Source organism: Rousettus aegyptiacus, unplaced genomic scaffold, assembly GCF_014176215.1.
Source record: "Rousettus aegyptiacus isolate mRouAeg1 unplaced genomic scaffold, mRouAeg1.p scaffold_m13_p_1, whole genome shotgun sequence".
In the NCBI taxonomy this organism is placed as follows: Eukaryota; Metazoa; Chordata; class Mammalia; order Chiroptera; family Pteropodidae; genus Rousettus; species Rousettus aegyptiacus.
This window is the reverse complement of record NW_023416284.1, coordinates 62,082,137-62,099,062: the sequence shown is the minus strand read 5'-3', so window position 1 is coordinate 62,099,062 and position 16,926 is coordinate 62,082,137. Positions and strand designations below refer to the sequence as shown.

Below are 16,926 nucleotides of genomic sequence, written 5' to 3'. Positions count from 1 at the left end.
GGACCTGAATAGAAAATAAAAACTGAAAACAGAGAAAGTATTTGTGGCATTTGTCAGCTTTCTGAATTGTTTTGATTCCTTGGCTCATTTTGAATAAATATTCACTTTTGAGTTTGCATTTTTCTATTACTTAAAGCAAACACTCAAAATATAGAAACTCAGGACTCTTAAAACCATGGATCCACCACAAAAATAATAAGTAGAAGCATATGCCACAAAATAACAGTGATTCTCTCCTGACTAGGAAAGTAGGAGTTTTACACACAGACTTAGTTGATGAAAAAGGACTGGTGTTCATTACAAGGGTTAAAAAGAAGAGAGTGAGAAATGAAAAGAGAGTCTAAGCCAAAAATTAAAACAAACCGAAACGAAAACCCTCTATTGCCTTCCCAGAAGTACCCCTGGGGGACAGGCTATTGACCTCTGTCAGGCTTCTGCTACTGGCCCAAGTCCCATTCAGCTCAGCTCGCTGCTCTGTGTTCTTTGCTGAGTCAAGAGAAGCGAGGGGGAGCCAGCCCGGGAATCCGAAGCCGGGTGTGGAGTATCTGGATATTCCACATCGTTTCGCCACCACATTCAGACCTCCGGTCTCCGTTAAAAAAGATAAAAACCCTTAACAGTTAAACTACGAGAAGTGCCTGACCTTTCAATTGCTGTTCTTTTCAACCAGACCTACTAACAGTTTGGTTGTAATATCCGGCTAGATTTTTCAGCTTCTAAAAAGCACTGTGGGTCCCCAGAGAAGCCAGACGCAGGAGGAGCGCGAGGGAAGAGCGAGGACAGCTGAGGACTTTGTCCCCTGGCCGCAGCACCCGCACCACGTAAGTTCGTCCCTAAACTTTGTCTTCCATTCACGTGTCCCTAAACTAACTTCAACACATGCCCAAGCATCCCACGCCGGAGGCGCAGGCTCAGTACTGGCACGCGCGAGGAGGCAGCTGGCAGATGAGGGCGGGGGTGGGCGGCCCACAGTGTGCGGCCCCCAGGATGCTGTCTGTGCTCCGGGCCGCTCAGCGTTTGGATCCTAAGGAGCTGCAAGTTGACAGCGGGCGCAAGGTGTCCCCGGGGTGCGCTGCTCCTCCTCGGACACCCTCCCAGGGCTGCACAAAGATCCCTGCATTGGAGAAAAAGGAGTGCATTCTACATCACCTGTTTGAAGGGGCTGAATTCCATCCTCCGTCTAAGGAGCCAAACCTGGACCCCTTGCAGAGGCGCTGGGTGGGGTCGCTCGCTCCTTTTCTCTCCCTCCCTGCCTCAGACATTTCTCAGTCGGACGTTGGAAATACCGAGAGGGAAGATTCCTTCGACATTCAATTTAAATATTAAAACGTCCTTTCTTGTATTGACCATATTTAGTATTCCATAATATTTATATGAAACAATTCATTTCCATTCTCATTAATCGTTAAAAAGTCTGTGTTTCTGTGTGTGTGTGTGTGTTTTTTTTTTTTTGTTTTGTTTTTGTTGTTGATTTTTTTTTTTTTTTTTTTTTTAGCCAGCACTATTTCCAAATGGCTGTTGCCTAACCCCCACAAAATGACATAAATGACTTTTGTTTCCAGGTTCGGTTTTTTGCTCAGTTTCTTTTGTGGAAACGAAAAAAAAAAAAAGTCCTGTTCGTTTTTAACTTCTACGAAATAGCAACAGAAAAGTGGGAGCTGAAAAGGGAACAAGAAGCGAGAAACAACTGGGAGCTTGTTCTTGGACATAATGACCTGAGAAGCTGTGGGGCAGAAATGCTAATTCATCAACTTTCTTTTGCATGCAATGTAGTCTTGATTGTAAAACTCTCAGTTTTTGATTCAAACTGGTCTCTGAGAAAGGGAGAGGGAAGGGAGCGTGCAGCCTGATGGTCTGGACTGCAGGGTTCAGTTGCTGACTTTAGTTCGAGGAACGCTCAGCTTCTCCATTGGAGCAGTGGTAGCTGTGAGGTGACAGCCTCACAGCGTGTCACATAACCAGGACAGCAGCAAGTGGAGTGGAAAAGACACGTGCATGAAGACATGAGAGAGTAGGGTCTTCTCCTGGGTGTTTAAAGGGGGCGGTGGAGCAATTTCTTCATCCATGAGCTCAGTGTTCCTCTTCGTAATGTGCATTAGGATGGATTTATCACTGGTCTCAGCCCTGACTTCACATTAGATTAGTTAGATTCAGCTCCTACATTTAAAAACAATTTTTTTTTAAATCAAGAGCGGACTTGGCTCAGACAGAGGGAGAGAGGGAGGGGGAGGAGAGGGATAGGGGAAAGGAGGGGCAGGAGAAGGGGAAGGGCCAGGAGGACAGGAGGTAGGAGGAGGGGATTTTAAACCAATGGGATGCTAAAGACTGTGGCCTCGCTCCCACTCCCAGTTGCACCCTTAAAAGTTGGGAAACAAGCATGCTATCTCTGAGCCCTGACTGTAAATCACTGCTCTTTCTTGGTATGTTCCAAAAATTGGGAAGGAGCAGCACAACAGTTCCTGGAAAATAGGTAATACTTTCTTCTCCCTAATGCAGCCCCATGGCAGACTCTTCAGGAGTTAAGCAGACCCACCTGAGGGCAGAGTTTGTATGTAATAACACACAACATTACATTATTGCCAGTTGCACAATATAATGATCAGACATTTATATACCTTATGGAGTAATCACTGCAAGTCTAGTACCCATCTTGCACCATACATAGTCATTACAATATTATTGACTATATTCTTATGCTGTACTTTTACATGCCTGTGACTGTTTTTATACCTGGAAGTTTGGACGTTAGTACTTCTTAATTCCCATCACCCTTTCTACCCATCCGCTCACCTACTCCCATCTGGCAATCAACAGTTTGCCCTCTGTATCTATGAGTTTGTTTCTGTTTTGTTTTGTTCATTTATTTTGGTTTTTAGATTCCACATATAAGTGATATCATACGATATTTGTCTTTCTCTGTTTGACATATTTTACTGAGTACAATACCCTCTAGGTCCATCCATGTTATCACAAATGGCAAGATTTCATTCTTTTTTTTTTATGGCTGTGGAAGATGGCAATATTCCATTGTATATATTTATCACTTTTTCTTTATCCATTCCTCTACTCATGAACATCTAAGTTGTTTATATATCTTGGTTATTGTAAATATGCTTCAATGAAATAAAGGTTCTTGTGTTTTCAACTTTTTCTGATCAAAACCCAGAAGTAGGATTGCTGGATCATACAGTAGTTCTGTTTTTAATTTTTTGGGGAATCTCCATACCATTTTCTGTAGTGGCTGTGCTTGTTTACAATCACACTGACAAAACACAAGGGTTCCTTTTTCTCTACATTCTTGCCAACACTTATTCTTTGCTGTGTTTTTAATAATAGCCCTTCTGACAGGTGCGAGGTGATATCTCCTTGTGGTTTTGATTCCCATTTGCCTGATGATTAGTGATATTGAGCATCTTTAGATGTGTCTGTTAGCTGTTTCTATGTCTTCTTTAGAGAGAAATCTGTTCAGGTCCTCTGCCTATTTTCAACTGGATTGTGTTTTTTTGTTGTTGTTTTATTGTTTTTTTTTTAAGTTGAATGAGTTTTTTAAAAATATATTTTGGAATATTAACTCCATATCAGATGTATCATTTGCAAATTTCTCCTCCCATTTAGTATGTTGCCTTTTTTTGTTGTTAATCTTTTTTTTTAGTTTGATGTAGTCCTATTTGTTTATTTTTTCTTGTTTTCTGTGCCCGAGGTGACATACCAAAAAAAAATATTGTTAAGAGCTATGTCAGAGAGTGTATTACCTATGTTTTTTCTAGAAGTTTTATGGTTTCAAAACTTCCATTTAAGTCTTTAGCCCATTTGGGTTTTTTTTTTTTATATATGGTGTAAAAAAGTGGCCTAGTTTTATTTATTTACTTTTTGCATCTATCTGTCCAGTTTTCCCAACACCATTTAATGAAAAAACTTTCTTTACTTCATTGTATATTCTTACATCCTTTGCCATAGATTATTTTGTGACATAAGTGTTGGTTTATTTCTGGGCTTTCTATTTTGTTACAGCGATCTGTATATTTGTCTTTGTGCTGGTACCGTACTACTTTTATGACTAAAGCCTTGTAGTACAGTTCGAAATCAAATAGCGTGATCCCTCCATCTTTGTTCTTCTTTCTCAAGATGGCTTTGGCTGCTCAGGGTCTTATGAGGTCCCATATAAATTTTAGGAATACTTACTCTAGTTTGGTGATAAAGGTCATTGGTATTTTGATAGGGATTGCATTGGATCTGTATATTGCTTTGGTCATATAGACATTTTAATGATATTAATTCTTCTAGTTCATGAGTACTGTATATTCTTTCATTTATTTGTATCTTCAAACCTGTCATCAATGTCATAGTTGTCAAGGTACAGGTTTTTTACTTCTCTGCTTAAATTTATTTCTAGTTATTTTATTCTTTTTGATGCAATTGTAAATAGAATAGTTTTCTTAATTTTGCTTTCTGACAGTTCATTATTGGTGTATAAAGATGCAACCGATTTTTGACTATTATTTTGTATCATGCTATTTTATTGAATTCATTTATTAGTGCTAGTAGTTTTTTGTGGAATCTTCAGGGTTTTCTATGTATAGTATGTCATCTGCAAATAGTGGCAACATAGATACTTTTGAACATTAATATGGAGGATTCAGAAATTGAGAAGTCTTTTGATCATTCTTCATTGAAAATTATTAATTTACACTTTTTATTGCCTTAAAATATATGTTCATTTCATGATTTTGATGCACATTCGTATTTTAAAAAAACAAAATTGATCTCATGGTGACTCAATTTTCCTTCATAAGGGATGATTCTTATATTTTATTTTGACGACTTGTAAAAAATGGAGAAAAATAAAATTCTGTTTCCATTCTGGAACCCAAAACTCCCTCAGCCCCTCTCATATCATAAATGGTCCAAGGGATATTACATTTCATTCATCTGTCATATGTGAAACTGAAATTGCTTAAATTTCAGTTTGGTGAATACTCGTCATACTCATCACTACTTCTATTTGCTGTTCTCAGCAACTAGGACCATAAGACAAAAGAAAGACATAAAATCATGGCTCGTGTTCTCAAGGTGCTTCTAGTCCTAGGTCCTCCCTCAGCATCAGTCTCACTGATCTCTTAAGAGATGGTTAAACCCTAGACCTTGGAAGGGGACATGAGGCGAGGAGATGGCTTTGCTTCTCAGTGATGATGACCCCCACATTGGGGAGAGCCACTCTACTGCATTATAAGATATGGCTGTCCTGTGTCGGCAATAACATCCAATCTGAGAACCTAACAGTGTGGAGAGCACTTTGGCTCTTGTAGAGATTCATTGTAAGGGAAGAACCAAACATAAATAAATTTTTCATTGCAGGAATTAGCCTATGCATGCCGTGCCAGTAACAAAGCAGGAAACTCACACTGTCCTAAGACGATGGGTGCTCTGGAAAACTCTGAGTCAGAGGATAACATTATAATCTTATTTCTACAGGCAGGTTCTTCTAGGTTGCCTGGTTACCATGGCATTTGGACCCAACATGATGGCTCCCATTTGTCTGGTGAAAAACACCAATCACCAGCTGTCCGTGAACCAGCAAGCTCTACAGATTCTTGATGAGATTTCTCAGCCGGTGGTGGTCGTGGCCATTGTAGGACTGTATCGTACAGGCAAATCCTACCTGATGAACCGTCTTGCAGGACAGAACCACGGTGAGTGTTGTCTCCGGCAGGGACCAATTCTTTGATCCTAGCTATACCACAGCTTTGTAGTTTTCTTCCCTAGTCATATGAAGGGAGAACCACTCTCCTCTCAACAAATCAAACTTCTCATTCTAATTCTCACTACTAAATTACTACCTTACTGTAATCTGTTACCATACTCCTTGTTTTACTCTTGTTGAGGAAAATTTTTCATACTAATGCTCAGATTCTTAACCTTCTTTTACCTGTGCAAACACTAGGCAATTGTGTCTCCTCCCTCTCTTAGAACATATTTTGCTTTCTCTATGAAATATTCCAGTCAACTTATAAAGATGAATACGTATCTTATCTTAAAAATTTTTTATGAGTTCACATCCCACTGTGACTATTGTCACTCTCTCTCTCTTTTTTTTAATCACTTTGATTGGAAAAAAATATTATCTCAGTTTTTTTTTTTTTTTTTTACTTTTTTCCTTTAAATGTCCCTCTTCTATCTACTTCTATCTGGTTTTGAACTTCACCATTCTTTCCATATATTCTTTTTATGGTTATCAGTGCCTTCCTTTATGTCTGGTTCATTCATGCTTCTTGTCTCCATCTTCAGCACTTGCCAGTATCATTCTCACAGTTAACTTTCTTTCATCCATCAAAAAATCACACATAAAGAAGGGCATTCTTACAAAAAAGAAAGCATTATCTTGTATGCCTGCATACTTATCTTCCAACAGTCTGACTTCGTAGCACCTTGGCTGCTTAGATTATCTGCCTTTGCTCTATGTTGTGTCTCCGCTTCCTTTGTAGGTTTCTCTCTGGGCTCTACAGTGCAGTCTGAAACCAAGGGCATCTGGATGTGGTGTGTGCCTCACCCCTCCAAGCCGAACTGCACCCTGGTCCTTCTGGACACTGAAGGCCTGGGCGATGTGGAAAAGGTAAGGCAGAGGGTCATAGATAAATCCTTTTTAACTAGATATTTTCTTCACAATGTTCTTTATCTTAATTACATGATCTATTTGTGAAATTTAGAAATCAAGTATATATATATATATGAGGCAAATTTGTTTTTTTGAATCTTACTCCTAGGTAAGGAGTCATAGTATATTGAGTAAATTTTTCTTTTATTTCTTGGCATTAAGTAAATGGTTTGACTAAGTGTGATAAATGATCACTGAGCACTTGCTTCCCAGGTCTCCAGGTTAGCACTGTAGATATTAGTGACCAACGTGAATCTGCCCTCAGAGAATCTGCCCTCAGAGAATCTGCATCCTGTGGGGAAGTTCGTCAAATACCCACAGAGCGTTCCAGAGGGCTTTGTGAGAGCTTTCAATGAGTCGTTTCTATGAAAGCATGTGTTTGTCCTACTACAACATTTTCAGATGGAGTTTTGATATTTTCGTTTTTTACAAATGGGTGAAATGAATTTCTTTTTCTTTTTCTGCCTTATTTTGAGACTTACTTGTAAAGAGTACCTACATTTCTAGAGCTTTCTCTTTCTACCCAACCTATGTTCATTTTTAAAGCTGTATATCAAACAATGATAAGTCTTGTTCTCTAAAAAATATATTGTTTGTCCTAAGTACCACTTCCTCGTATCCTGATTTATTATTTTTTAAAAATTGAGATTTGGGAAGTTAAATTAATGAATTGGCATTTCCCTCCAAACTTTCTTATTGAGTCTTCTCATTAAAAATTTTATTGTTTTTAATATTTGTTCTAGGAATCAGCTTTAGATATCATTTATAAGAGAAATAATTCTGGATTTTTAGACACTGTTATAATTTATACAAACAAGTTAGCCCAGTCTTTAAGGTCCTTCTTCTGTTTGCACTAGGCTCACTATGCAGCCTTAACTTCTTGACCTACCCTCTGCTCTGGTAATATCAAATAACTCCACTTTGATTGCAAAGTGTTCTGCCATGTCTACTTTTGCTTCGGTGGGTCTTTCTACCTGCAGGATGACCTCTATTTTTTCAAGCCCACACTATTTTTTCATGCTTTAACACTCAGCTCAAGACTTTGGAGAAGACTTTATGTAATGGACTCTTTTCCAACTTTCAAAGCTCTGTTCTTCCTTGATGGACTTCTGAATTTAATTTAATATTCTCGCTATAAGTTTTTGCTTATATACATTAGTAATATGTAAGTTCCTTAGAGATACTGTTATCTTTGCTGCAGTCATTGTTATGGATATTTGTCACAGCTTTATAATAGTCAACCTGTAAGTAATATTTGTCATTTTAAATGGCTTTTTATTTTAAGAACAGTAGAAAACATTCAGTAGCTTCTTATAAAAATTTGTTGACTACATCCCCAGTTATGTAATCAACATTATACTTTATATAATTATATTTTATATGACCTATGACCAACAAACATGTGTAGAATGGATATGTGTTGATACTCTTCGATGAACCTAATTACACAACAGGTACTGTGCTACATTTTTCTATATATGCTCTTTTATTCATTCAAATTGAATAAAAGGAAAGCCTGATGAAGATTATAATTTTTATATATATACAAAAAATCATAATCATAAGAAATATCTTTTAATTGTCAAAGCTGATATATGTATTTATATCTGTCTTCCAACTTGATACTTTGCAAGGTGAGTGAGTTGTGAAATAATAAATGAAAGACTGATAGACTTAGTGTCTAAAGGAATTTCTCCAAGGAAAACTGCTAAAAGTCTCACTCAAATGTGCTTTCCAGGGCGACCCTAAGAATGACTCGTGGATCTTTGCCCTGGCCGTGCTTCTGTGTAGCAGCTTTGTCTACAACAGCATGAACACCATCAACCACCAGGCCCTGGAGCAGCTGCAGTATCCTTCAGGGACCAAACCACCACCTGTCATTGAGGCTATGGGGATGGAGAGCCAGTCGATTTCTCCTTCATGTCACTTAGTTGCTTTTGGTGGAGCAGAAAGACTCAGGGCAAAAGAGAAGTTTATAATAATCTTTTTAGAGGAATGTGGGGATTGTGGATAGGGAGATCTTTTTCCTTAGCCAAGTTCTAGTTATGTGACAGAGCTGACAGAACTTATAAGGGCAAAGTCCTCCCCTACACCGGATGGAGTAGAAGATTCCACGGAGTTTGTGAGTTTCTTTCCAGACTTTATCCGGACTGTACGAGATTTCACCCTGGAGCTGATGTTAAATGGTCACCCTATCACGGAAGATGAGTACCTGGAGAATGCCTTGAAGCTGGTCCCAGGTATCTGAGCATGACCTGGGCAGTGATGTTTCAATAGGGGTGGGAAGTACTAAACACTGTTCATCATCTCTGAGATTGTGTTTGTATTTTCAACCAGATGATGTCTGTGGAAATGGTAACTAGGAGATGGGTTGAAAAGCTCTAAAGTTCCAAGTCACTCAAGAAAAGTAGATCTTCAAGTAGAGTAGAATTATTCACAACCAATTTGTTCTTTCCACAAGGTCCTTCAGCACCCACTTGTTAATATTGAATACAGTAGCGCCAAAATGTTCTAGAGAACAGACCTTGTGTTACCTATTTTGGCTTCTGCTTTTTTGTTTTGAGGGAAACAACTGACTGGATATTTGTTACACATGAAAGTGTAATGAAAAAAAACCTACCTAATGAAAAAAAGATCTTTCACACAATTAGCTATTATTCCTTTGAAATAAGGATATAACTTTCTATTGACTGTATAGATACATCATCTACAAAAGTGACTTTATGTTCTCAAAAACCTGAAGAAGTATGGTCTTCTCAATATATGCTGTTGTGGTATTTATGATATTTCTCAGAACAGTCATTTTCTTTCTATATCATAGCTTTTGTTAAATTTCCGCATTCACCCATGCCATAAATTCAAACTAGTAAACTATTTTAATGAGTTATTTATGTGGGTGTGTATTTGATGATACCTTGAGAGGAATATCAATTCTGATTTGTTCATTCTTATCTTCATGCTTTTATTTATGCTGTCTCAAAACACTTAACGAGAAATTGGTTAGGCAGAAGAGCAACACTGTCCAATCAAATATAGTTCTTTATATTAAAGAGTTTGTAGATTAGTGATGACATCTTAAAATTACATTTTAGTCACATACACTCTTCAGAAGTTTTTGCTAAAAACAAAAGCAAACACTGTACACATTACGTTTTGCATCAAAATAGTTTTCGTTCATTAATCAGTGTAAGATTCCTAATATTGCTCCATTATCTTTTGTTTGTAGCTCTTCCTTTTGGTCCCAAAGCTCAACTTCAACATGGGATCAAGTAGACAAAAATTTACATCTGATTTTTTTTTGTTAGTCTTTCATTCAGTAAATCTATAGATAATACAGATTATATTCTACTGTGTTTAGGTCTAAGAATACCAGCAGTAGGTTTTTTGTTTTGTTTTGTTTTGTTTTGTTTTGTTTTGTTTTGTTTTGTTTTGTTTTGTTTTGTTTTGTTTTTAACCTGCATTAGATCTCTACCCAAATCCCTCCCCATAATTGTGTTATTGGTAGTCTGATGTTTAAAGAATTGGATGTCTATGCTAAAGGACTATATTGTAAACATAGAAGATGGCAAAGATACAAAAAGCCCTGTCACGAAAGTCTTTAGGTTCCTTGCCCTCAGACTGTTGCTACTCGAATCTCTGTTGTTGTTGTTGTTGTTTTCAATCCTTTAGGTAGGAATTCCCGAGTTCAACTATCCAATCTCCCCAGAGAGTGCATCCGACATTTCTTTCCAAAACGGAAGTGTTTTGTCTTTGACCGGCCAACTAATGACAAAAACCTCCTAGCCACTATTGAGAATGTGTCAGAAAACCAACTGGAACCTAAATTTCAGGAACAAACGAGGAATTTCTGTTCTTACATCTATACTCAAGCGAAGACCAAGACCCTCAGAGAGGGAATCATGGTCACTGGGAAACGTGAGTCTCCTTTTCACACATCTTTGGGACCTAATATATTATATTATATAATATAATATTATAGTATATTATATAATGTGTTTTCCAGGATTTCCATAGATTCTGTATAGAATTGTGGGTCTACAGATATTCATACTCAATGAAAAAAAATGCATATTACACTTTTGGGAATTTATAATTCTCCAAAATTGTAAACTCTATCAGTAATATTTTCAGCTTCCATATACCTGAAAAAGTCCTCTACTGATAAGTCACTAACAGTATGAAATGGAATATTGTATCTTCTTAAGAGAAGTCTTTTATAATCAGTGTGATTTCCAAAGAGAATTCAAAAGGTGTTTTGGGAGTTTAAAGCAGTCCAATAATAAATTTTGGCTCACATATCCCTGAAAATCCATAGAAGCTTCAGAATTACAAACAAATATAATCTCATTTGCCCTACCTCATCTGTGTACCTATGTAAACAATTTTGATATGGAGAAAGAGAAGAGAAAAGAAGAGAAGAGAAGAGACAGAAAGAGAGAGAGAGAGATTCTTACAAGTAATCTTGAATTCTGTTGAATGATAACTTGATATTCATCCCCTAAATTTCATGGCGTATTAGGGCTGAGGATCCTGGTGGTGACTTACGTGGATACCATCAACAGTGGAGCAGTGCCTTGTCTGGAGAACGCGGTGACAACTCTGGCCCAGCTTGAGAACTCAGCGGCCGTGCAGAAGGCAGCCGACCACTACGGCGAGCAGATGGTCCAGCGAGTGAGGTTCCCCACGGACACGCTCCAGGACCTGCTGGACCTGCACGCAGCCTGTGAGAGGGAAGCCATTGCAATCTTCATGGAGAACTCTTTCAAGGATGAAAACCAGGAGTTCCTGAAGCAGCTTGTGGTACTTTGTCTTAGTATTTCTTCATCTCTGTGACCCTTCCACTTGGAGAATGAAGCCCAGAAATGCCTTCTTGGCCTCATGTCTCCTCTTTCTCTCAATGATCAATAGTCTGGATCTCACGAAGGAGAGCGTTTCGAAGGAACATTTTCTTCTCTTTTTCTTCCCATACCCCAGCTACTTCATCCAGAAATCTCTCTGGTCTCTAATCATCAGTATAAAGATCCTCCTGAAGGGAATATTTCTAGTGTTTTGAAGCCTGCCCATAACACCCCAAAGTCAGTCGTAAGCAGATCATTTTTTTGAAAGCACTCTGCCATTGCCAGGAACGAAGGCTATTTTAGTTTGTTTGTTTGTTTGTTTGTTTGTTTTTATAAAATATCCCCATTCTGTGTTTTTTTTCAACTCCCATTACTGCTTCTTGCGTCACTGAAGATAAAATCTCTGAATGCTGCAGCTACAAGGAGCCATAGAGGTTAGGTAATGCAATTCCACCTTTTCAGATAAAGAACCTGAGACCCAGGGAGGTTAAGAAACTTTTCCCTGCATGGCAGAAAGTTTTCATGTTTGTGAGTAAATCAAATCTTGTGATTCCTATTTTATTCCATGTATTTCTCCAACAGTATGCTTTTCTCGTGAGGACCACATTTAGACTTCCTTCCACCAGATAATTTGGAATTTTATCTCCCAGCTTCCTTTCTTCTGGTGACATCCCTCTACTTTTCCCTTGCAGGAGATCCTAAAGAATAAGAAGGAGGATTTCTTGCTGCAGAATGAAGAGGCATCTGTTAAATACTGCCAGGCTGAACTCGATCGGCTTTCAGAGAACCTAATGGAAAGTATTTCGGCAGGAACTTTCTCTGTTCCTGGAGGTCACAAGCTCTACTTGGATGCAAAGGAAAAGATTGAACAGGACTATAGGCGAGTGCCCAGAAAAGGAGTGAAGGTGAGGATAAGAAATAATGGGGGGATTTTACAGAATAAAATCAAAGGGTTGGGGGACACTCCTGAAAATCTGAGAACAAAGCACCAGCTGTGGGTAATAGGAGAGTGTGGCAATAGCATGACAGATTTAGTTTTTAAGGCCCACTGTTTGCTCTTTATATCTGAGGAGAGTAGAAGTATCCAATATCGAAATGAGTTGGAATTTTTTTTTTTTTTTTTTGAAATCCACAAAGGACAGTTCTGAAGTTATTCATTTCTTTGTTCAACAACATAATATTCAATGTGCCAAGTGTTGACAATTCATAGGTTAAAGTCAGAGACTTCGCCCTTAAGGCCGATCGAGAGTGAGATAGGCAGTCCACTACCTAGACAACCGTATGTAGAGTTACAACACTTATGAACCTGAGAAATGGGCTACAGAGGTGGTAGTAATGTAAGAAAATTTAAAAATAAAAATTATGATAATGCAACTCATATGTATGGAACTGTTATTGTTGTAGGCATAATTGCTTTTGTTATAGGCATAATGTCAGGCCTTTTCCGCACAGCTGTTTTAATTTAATCCTTTAAATAGCATTAAGAAGCATCTACACTTCCTGTCAACATTTTACACATCTGAACTGAGAGGTAGAGATGGGTTAAGGTGGCCTGCCTAAAGTCATAGCCAACAAGTGACAGAGGAGAAGAGCGGCGCTCATTAAGGACATTTCACACTAGTAAGACAAATGTTTAAAAAGCACCTGAGATTGTGGGTTTGTACGACAGAACATGGTTCTGAGTGGCTGGAACCTAGCCTACTATAGTGGGTGAACAAGTAGCCCTGCGGGAGAGACCGCAGGGAGTCAGGAAGCAGAAGACGTGGAGGGACTCTGGTCAATCCGAGGAGCTTGGACACTTCCCTTTGGAGCTGCTATAGAATTTTAAACACAAAGGAAAAATTTCTTGGGCATTCTTGTTTGTGCAGTTCTGTTCTACCCAGTGGAAATGGAAGTTCTTTGTTCTTTCTTGTTTCCTCAGGCAAACGAAGTCCTCCAGAGCTTCCTGCAGTCGCAGTCAGCAATAGAGAAATCCATCCTGCAGTCAGACAAAGCGCTCAGCGATGTGGAGAAGGCCATGGCAGGTGTGGGGCAGGGCTGGGCTCACCACGGGCGGTTGGGTTCCCGCAGTGCCCTTTGACAGGTGTGAGAGCAAAAGCTCCCCGAAACAAGGCACTTCCCCTCTTCCATGGAACAGATTCTGCTGAATCTGAAAACAACAAGGGGTGTTGCAGTTGTCCACCAGCCAGGCAGGGCCCTCCCTTCACACGCTGAAACGTGCTCTTGGTGGTGTGGCCCAGGGGCATTCAGGGATTCCCCACCCGCCCTTCCAACTTGGTTCCATCTCCTTCTGCTTCAGAGAGATCAGGCAAGTTCTCACTTCATTTTCTTCCCTCTGTCAAACCTTCCTGGGACAGCGGAGCGGGCCCGGAATGAGGCAGCTGAGAAGGAACAGGAGCTGCTGAGACAGCGACTAGAGGAGCAGCAGCAAGAGATAGAGGCGCAAAACAGGAGTCTCCAGGAAAATATAGCCCAACTGAGAGAGAAGCTGGAGAGTGAAAGAGAAAACCTGAAGAGAGAGCAGAATATGATGTTGGAACATAAACTGAAGGTACGTCTGGCCGTGGCCTCAGTACTGCTCGATGGTCATTGTCCAGGTACCTCAGGTGGGATGCGTGAAGGTTACTCAAGATCATGGAAGGCAGCACCATTGCCGTTTACTGTTTGTGATTATTCAAAACCCTGAATCCTTTAACAAGTTATTCTATTTCTCCTTCTCCTCTTCCCCCTATTTTTTGAAGATGCCTTTGAGTTCTACTCTATGTGAAAATTATGGAGTGGATAGGAACAGCACCATACCTTGGAGATAGGATTTGAGCTGTTTGGGAGGATTTTAAAATGACCTTGCAAGATCTGATTAAACAAGTATTCTAAACACATGTATTAATTACAACCGGAAAGTGGTTTGCTTTACTAAGAGCATTGCCAATTTTCAGGCACGCTACTGGTACCAAAAGACCCTGAAGTGAACCTATGCTGACGTAAAACCATCAAAACGTCCAGACTTAAAAAGCCAAGGAAATGACAGCTTCTAAATTTGCCTTTTGTCCCCAAGTGTGGCCGCTTTACCCAAGTTATATGACAGGAAGAAATCTTTGATTGTCCATCTAGATCTGTTTAAAATAGGGTTCTAGAACAGTGTACGAGATCCCATTATTTGTGCAATTTTGCTGTCCATATCAATCCAAGTGGGACTGTGAATTAGTGCCTGCATACCAAGGCCACCTCAAGTATTATTTGACTGGAACGTATTAGATTTTCTCTAATGTCCGGCTTAGCATCCCAGCAAAACCCTAATGCTGTGTGAATATTAGTAAGGCTGTAAACTATGCTTTCTTTCAGTATTCAGGCGTAGGATAGGAAATATTCTTTGTTGCAAAATTCTCCCTGATTATGTAAAAGAGAACAAATTTAGGAGTAAAAGGTTATTTGACCAAGTTCTTAAAAACAAAATGTAATTATCAAAGAAAATGGAGATTTAAAAAATTTTACTTCACTTGCTTTCTTTAAGGTCCAAGAAGATATGATCAATCATGGATTTCAAAGGAAAGCTGAAGAGATGAAAGCAGAGATAAATCATTTGAAAAATATGATTGAAACTACTAAAAATGATGATACTCTCTGGATTGCACGAATCTTAGAGAAAATCGGCAGTGAGATAACTTCAGTGTTGTTTCCTCGTGCTAAACTCATTAGTAGTGTTGTGAGAGGCATGAACTTACTATTTAAACAGAAATAGCTTTCTTTTTAATCAAATTGCAAATGGTGATATATGCTCTGGTCTATTTTTGGTGTGTACTTTTTTTATTTCATTCAGCCATTTTAAATATAAAAAGTACCTACTAGAGGATATCATTAGATAAACTAAATGCATATACATTTTGATATAGCATGTTTACTTTTAGAAAATATACATGTTTAAAGTCATACACACACAGAAACACACACACATTCACACACACACACACACACATTTAAACACTTAGTAACATTGGTTCCTTCTCAGGAGGACTGGGTGGGATCCATGTTGAATGAGTCACATGTTTTTTATCATATACTTTTCCTATGAATCTTGTAAGGAAAGGTTGTATTACTGTTTTACAAATAAATAACAAAGAATGTAAAGTGTACTACTACTAATAAAAGGAATGTATAAATGGCCATTAGGTGACGAAATTGCTCATTGCTTCTAGAAATGGCATCAGCCTGCACAATAAGGGGTCTAAGACTAAGATTAGAGTACAAGAAAGAAAGCATAAAATTTGTACCTTAATCTTGTTTTCAGTTTGGATTTCTTAAAGCTTTATATCTGCTTCAAAACTAGGATATAAACTTTCCTGTTGCTCACTGAAATCTTAGCTAGTGTAGCCTCTACTTCCTATCTTTGAATTATACTTTTAAGTTAGTAGAAGCAAATTACCAAAAATAAGGATATGCACTGGTGAGAGGGATCTCATCACCCTTAAAAATGCAATGGTGGCTTCTCTCCTATAGGCAAGAGCAGAAGGGACACGTGCCATTGCAGGACTGGATGCCCTGGTAGTGTTGTGGATGATAAACCCTGACACATGGAGGCCAGGTGTTAGCACTTAAACATCAGAAGCCAAGTACATACAATAATAGTAATGGGCATCATGGTTTGTCCTAGTCTGTTCGGCCGCTATAACAAGTTATTATAGACTAGGTGGCTTAGACAAACTTTTCTTGCTCCTAGGTCTGGAGGCTGTTATTCCAAGGTTAGTGTGCCAGCATTGGTGGGTTCTTGGTAAGGGCCCTCTTACTGCTTTACAAAGGACTGTTTTCTTGGTGTGGCCTCATAAGGTGGAAAGGGTGAGGGGAGGTCTCAGATTCATGAGAGTCCCACCCTCATTACTAATTACCTCCCAAATTCTAAATACCATCACATTGGGACATTGGGAGTTAGGGTTTCATGAAATGAATTTTAAGAGAAGATAACATTCAGGTCATAACATGGCTGGAGTGGCAGTGAGCTGGGATGAATTCCGAAGACGGTGACTACAACAGGGACTTTGTAGGATGAAAAGGGATGGGGAGAAAACAGTGAAATGAAATCTAGATGTTATCAGGAGGCTGAGAGGTGACGCAATAAAATGTCACAATCTCTAACCTTGATCTGAGCCAATCTGAGACCCCAAACCTATTTCCTGGAGAAGAGGACAGGATCCCAAGAAAAAGGACCTTATCTATTTCTGAGACTGGAAATAATGATAATAATTTTTGCAGTTCTCCTCTTAGGGGACCTCTGCCCATTGACTTGGTGTCAGTACCCTGGGGAAATGGGAATGCCCAAACAATTAGAAGACTCTTGGAATCAGGATCCAAGTTGTCAGTGACACCAGATACAGGAAAGTCATCAGTCTCCATGTTAAAATAGGGGCACAAGGAATCCAGGTAATAAATGCAGTCTTCACCCAG

The 16,926-nt window shown here is 39.0% G+C and overlaps 1 protein-coding gene across 2 annotated transcripts; it reads left to right on the top strand.

The window, feature by feature from the left end:
• Positions 1 to 447: 447 nt before the first annotated feature.
• Positions 448 to 16,512, top strand: GBP6 (guanylate binding protein family member 6). Of its 2 annotated transcripts, XM_016136911.2 has the most exons (12): positions 466 to 603; positions 705 to 821; positions 5,477 to 5,690; positions 6,483 to 6,610; positions 8,391 to 8,500; positions 8,696 to 8,892; positions 10,322 to 10,567; positions 11,172 to 11,452; positions 12,183 to 12,395; positions 13,412 to 13,514; positions 13,848 to 14,041; positions 15,002 to 16,512. In XM_016136911.2, exons 3-12 carry the CDS (start codon positions 5,501 to 5,503, stop codon positions 15,227 to 15,229), a joined length of 1,890 nt encoding a protein of 629 aa, XP_015992397.2. In that variant the 5' UTR covers positions 466 to 603; positions 705 to 821; positions 5,477 to 5,500; the 3' UTR covers positions 15,230 to 16,512. The 2 variants fall into 2 exon arrangements, with proteins under 2 accessions (XP_015992398.2, XP_015992397.2); XM_016136912.2 differs by having other exon boundaries at positions 448 to 821; positions 5,473 to 5,690.
• The last annotated feature ends 414 nt before the right edge of the window (positions 16,513 to 16,926 follow it).

What these genes read in the sequence shown, in the direction of transcription:
- GBP6 (XM_016136912.2), top strand. Translation starts at nt 5,501, where the DNA reads ATGGCATTTGGACCCAACATGATGGCTCCCATTTGTCTGGTGAAAAAC. An exon ending in TGCCCAGAAAAGGAGTGAAG is followed by an intron (nt 12,396 to 13,411) that starts GTGAGGATAAGA and finishes TTGTTTCCTCAG; the next exon opens with GCAAACGAAGTCCTCCAGAG. An exon ending in TGTTGGAACATAAACTGAAG is followed by an intron (nt 14,042 to 15,001) that starts GTACGTCTGGCC and finishes GCTTTCTTTAAG; the next exon opens with GTCCAAGAAGATATGATCAA.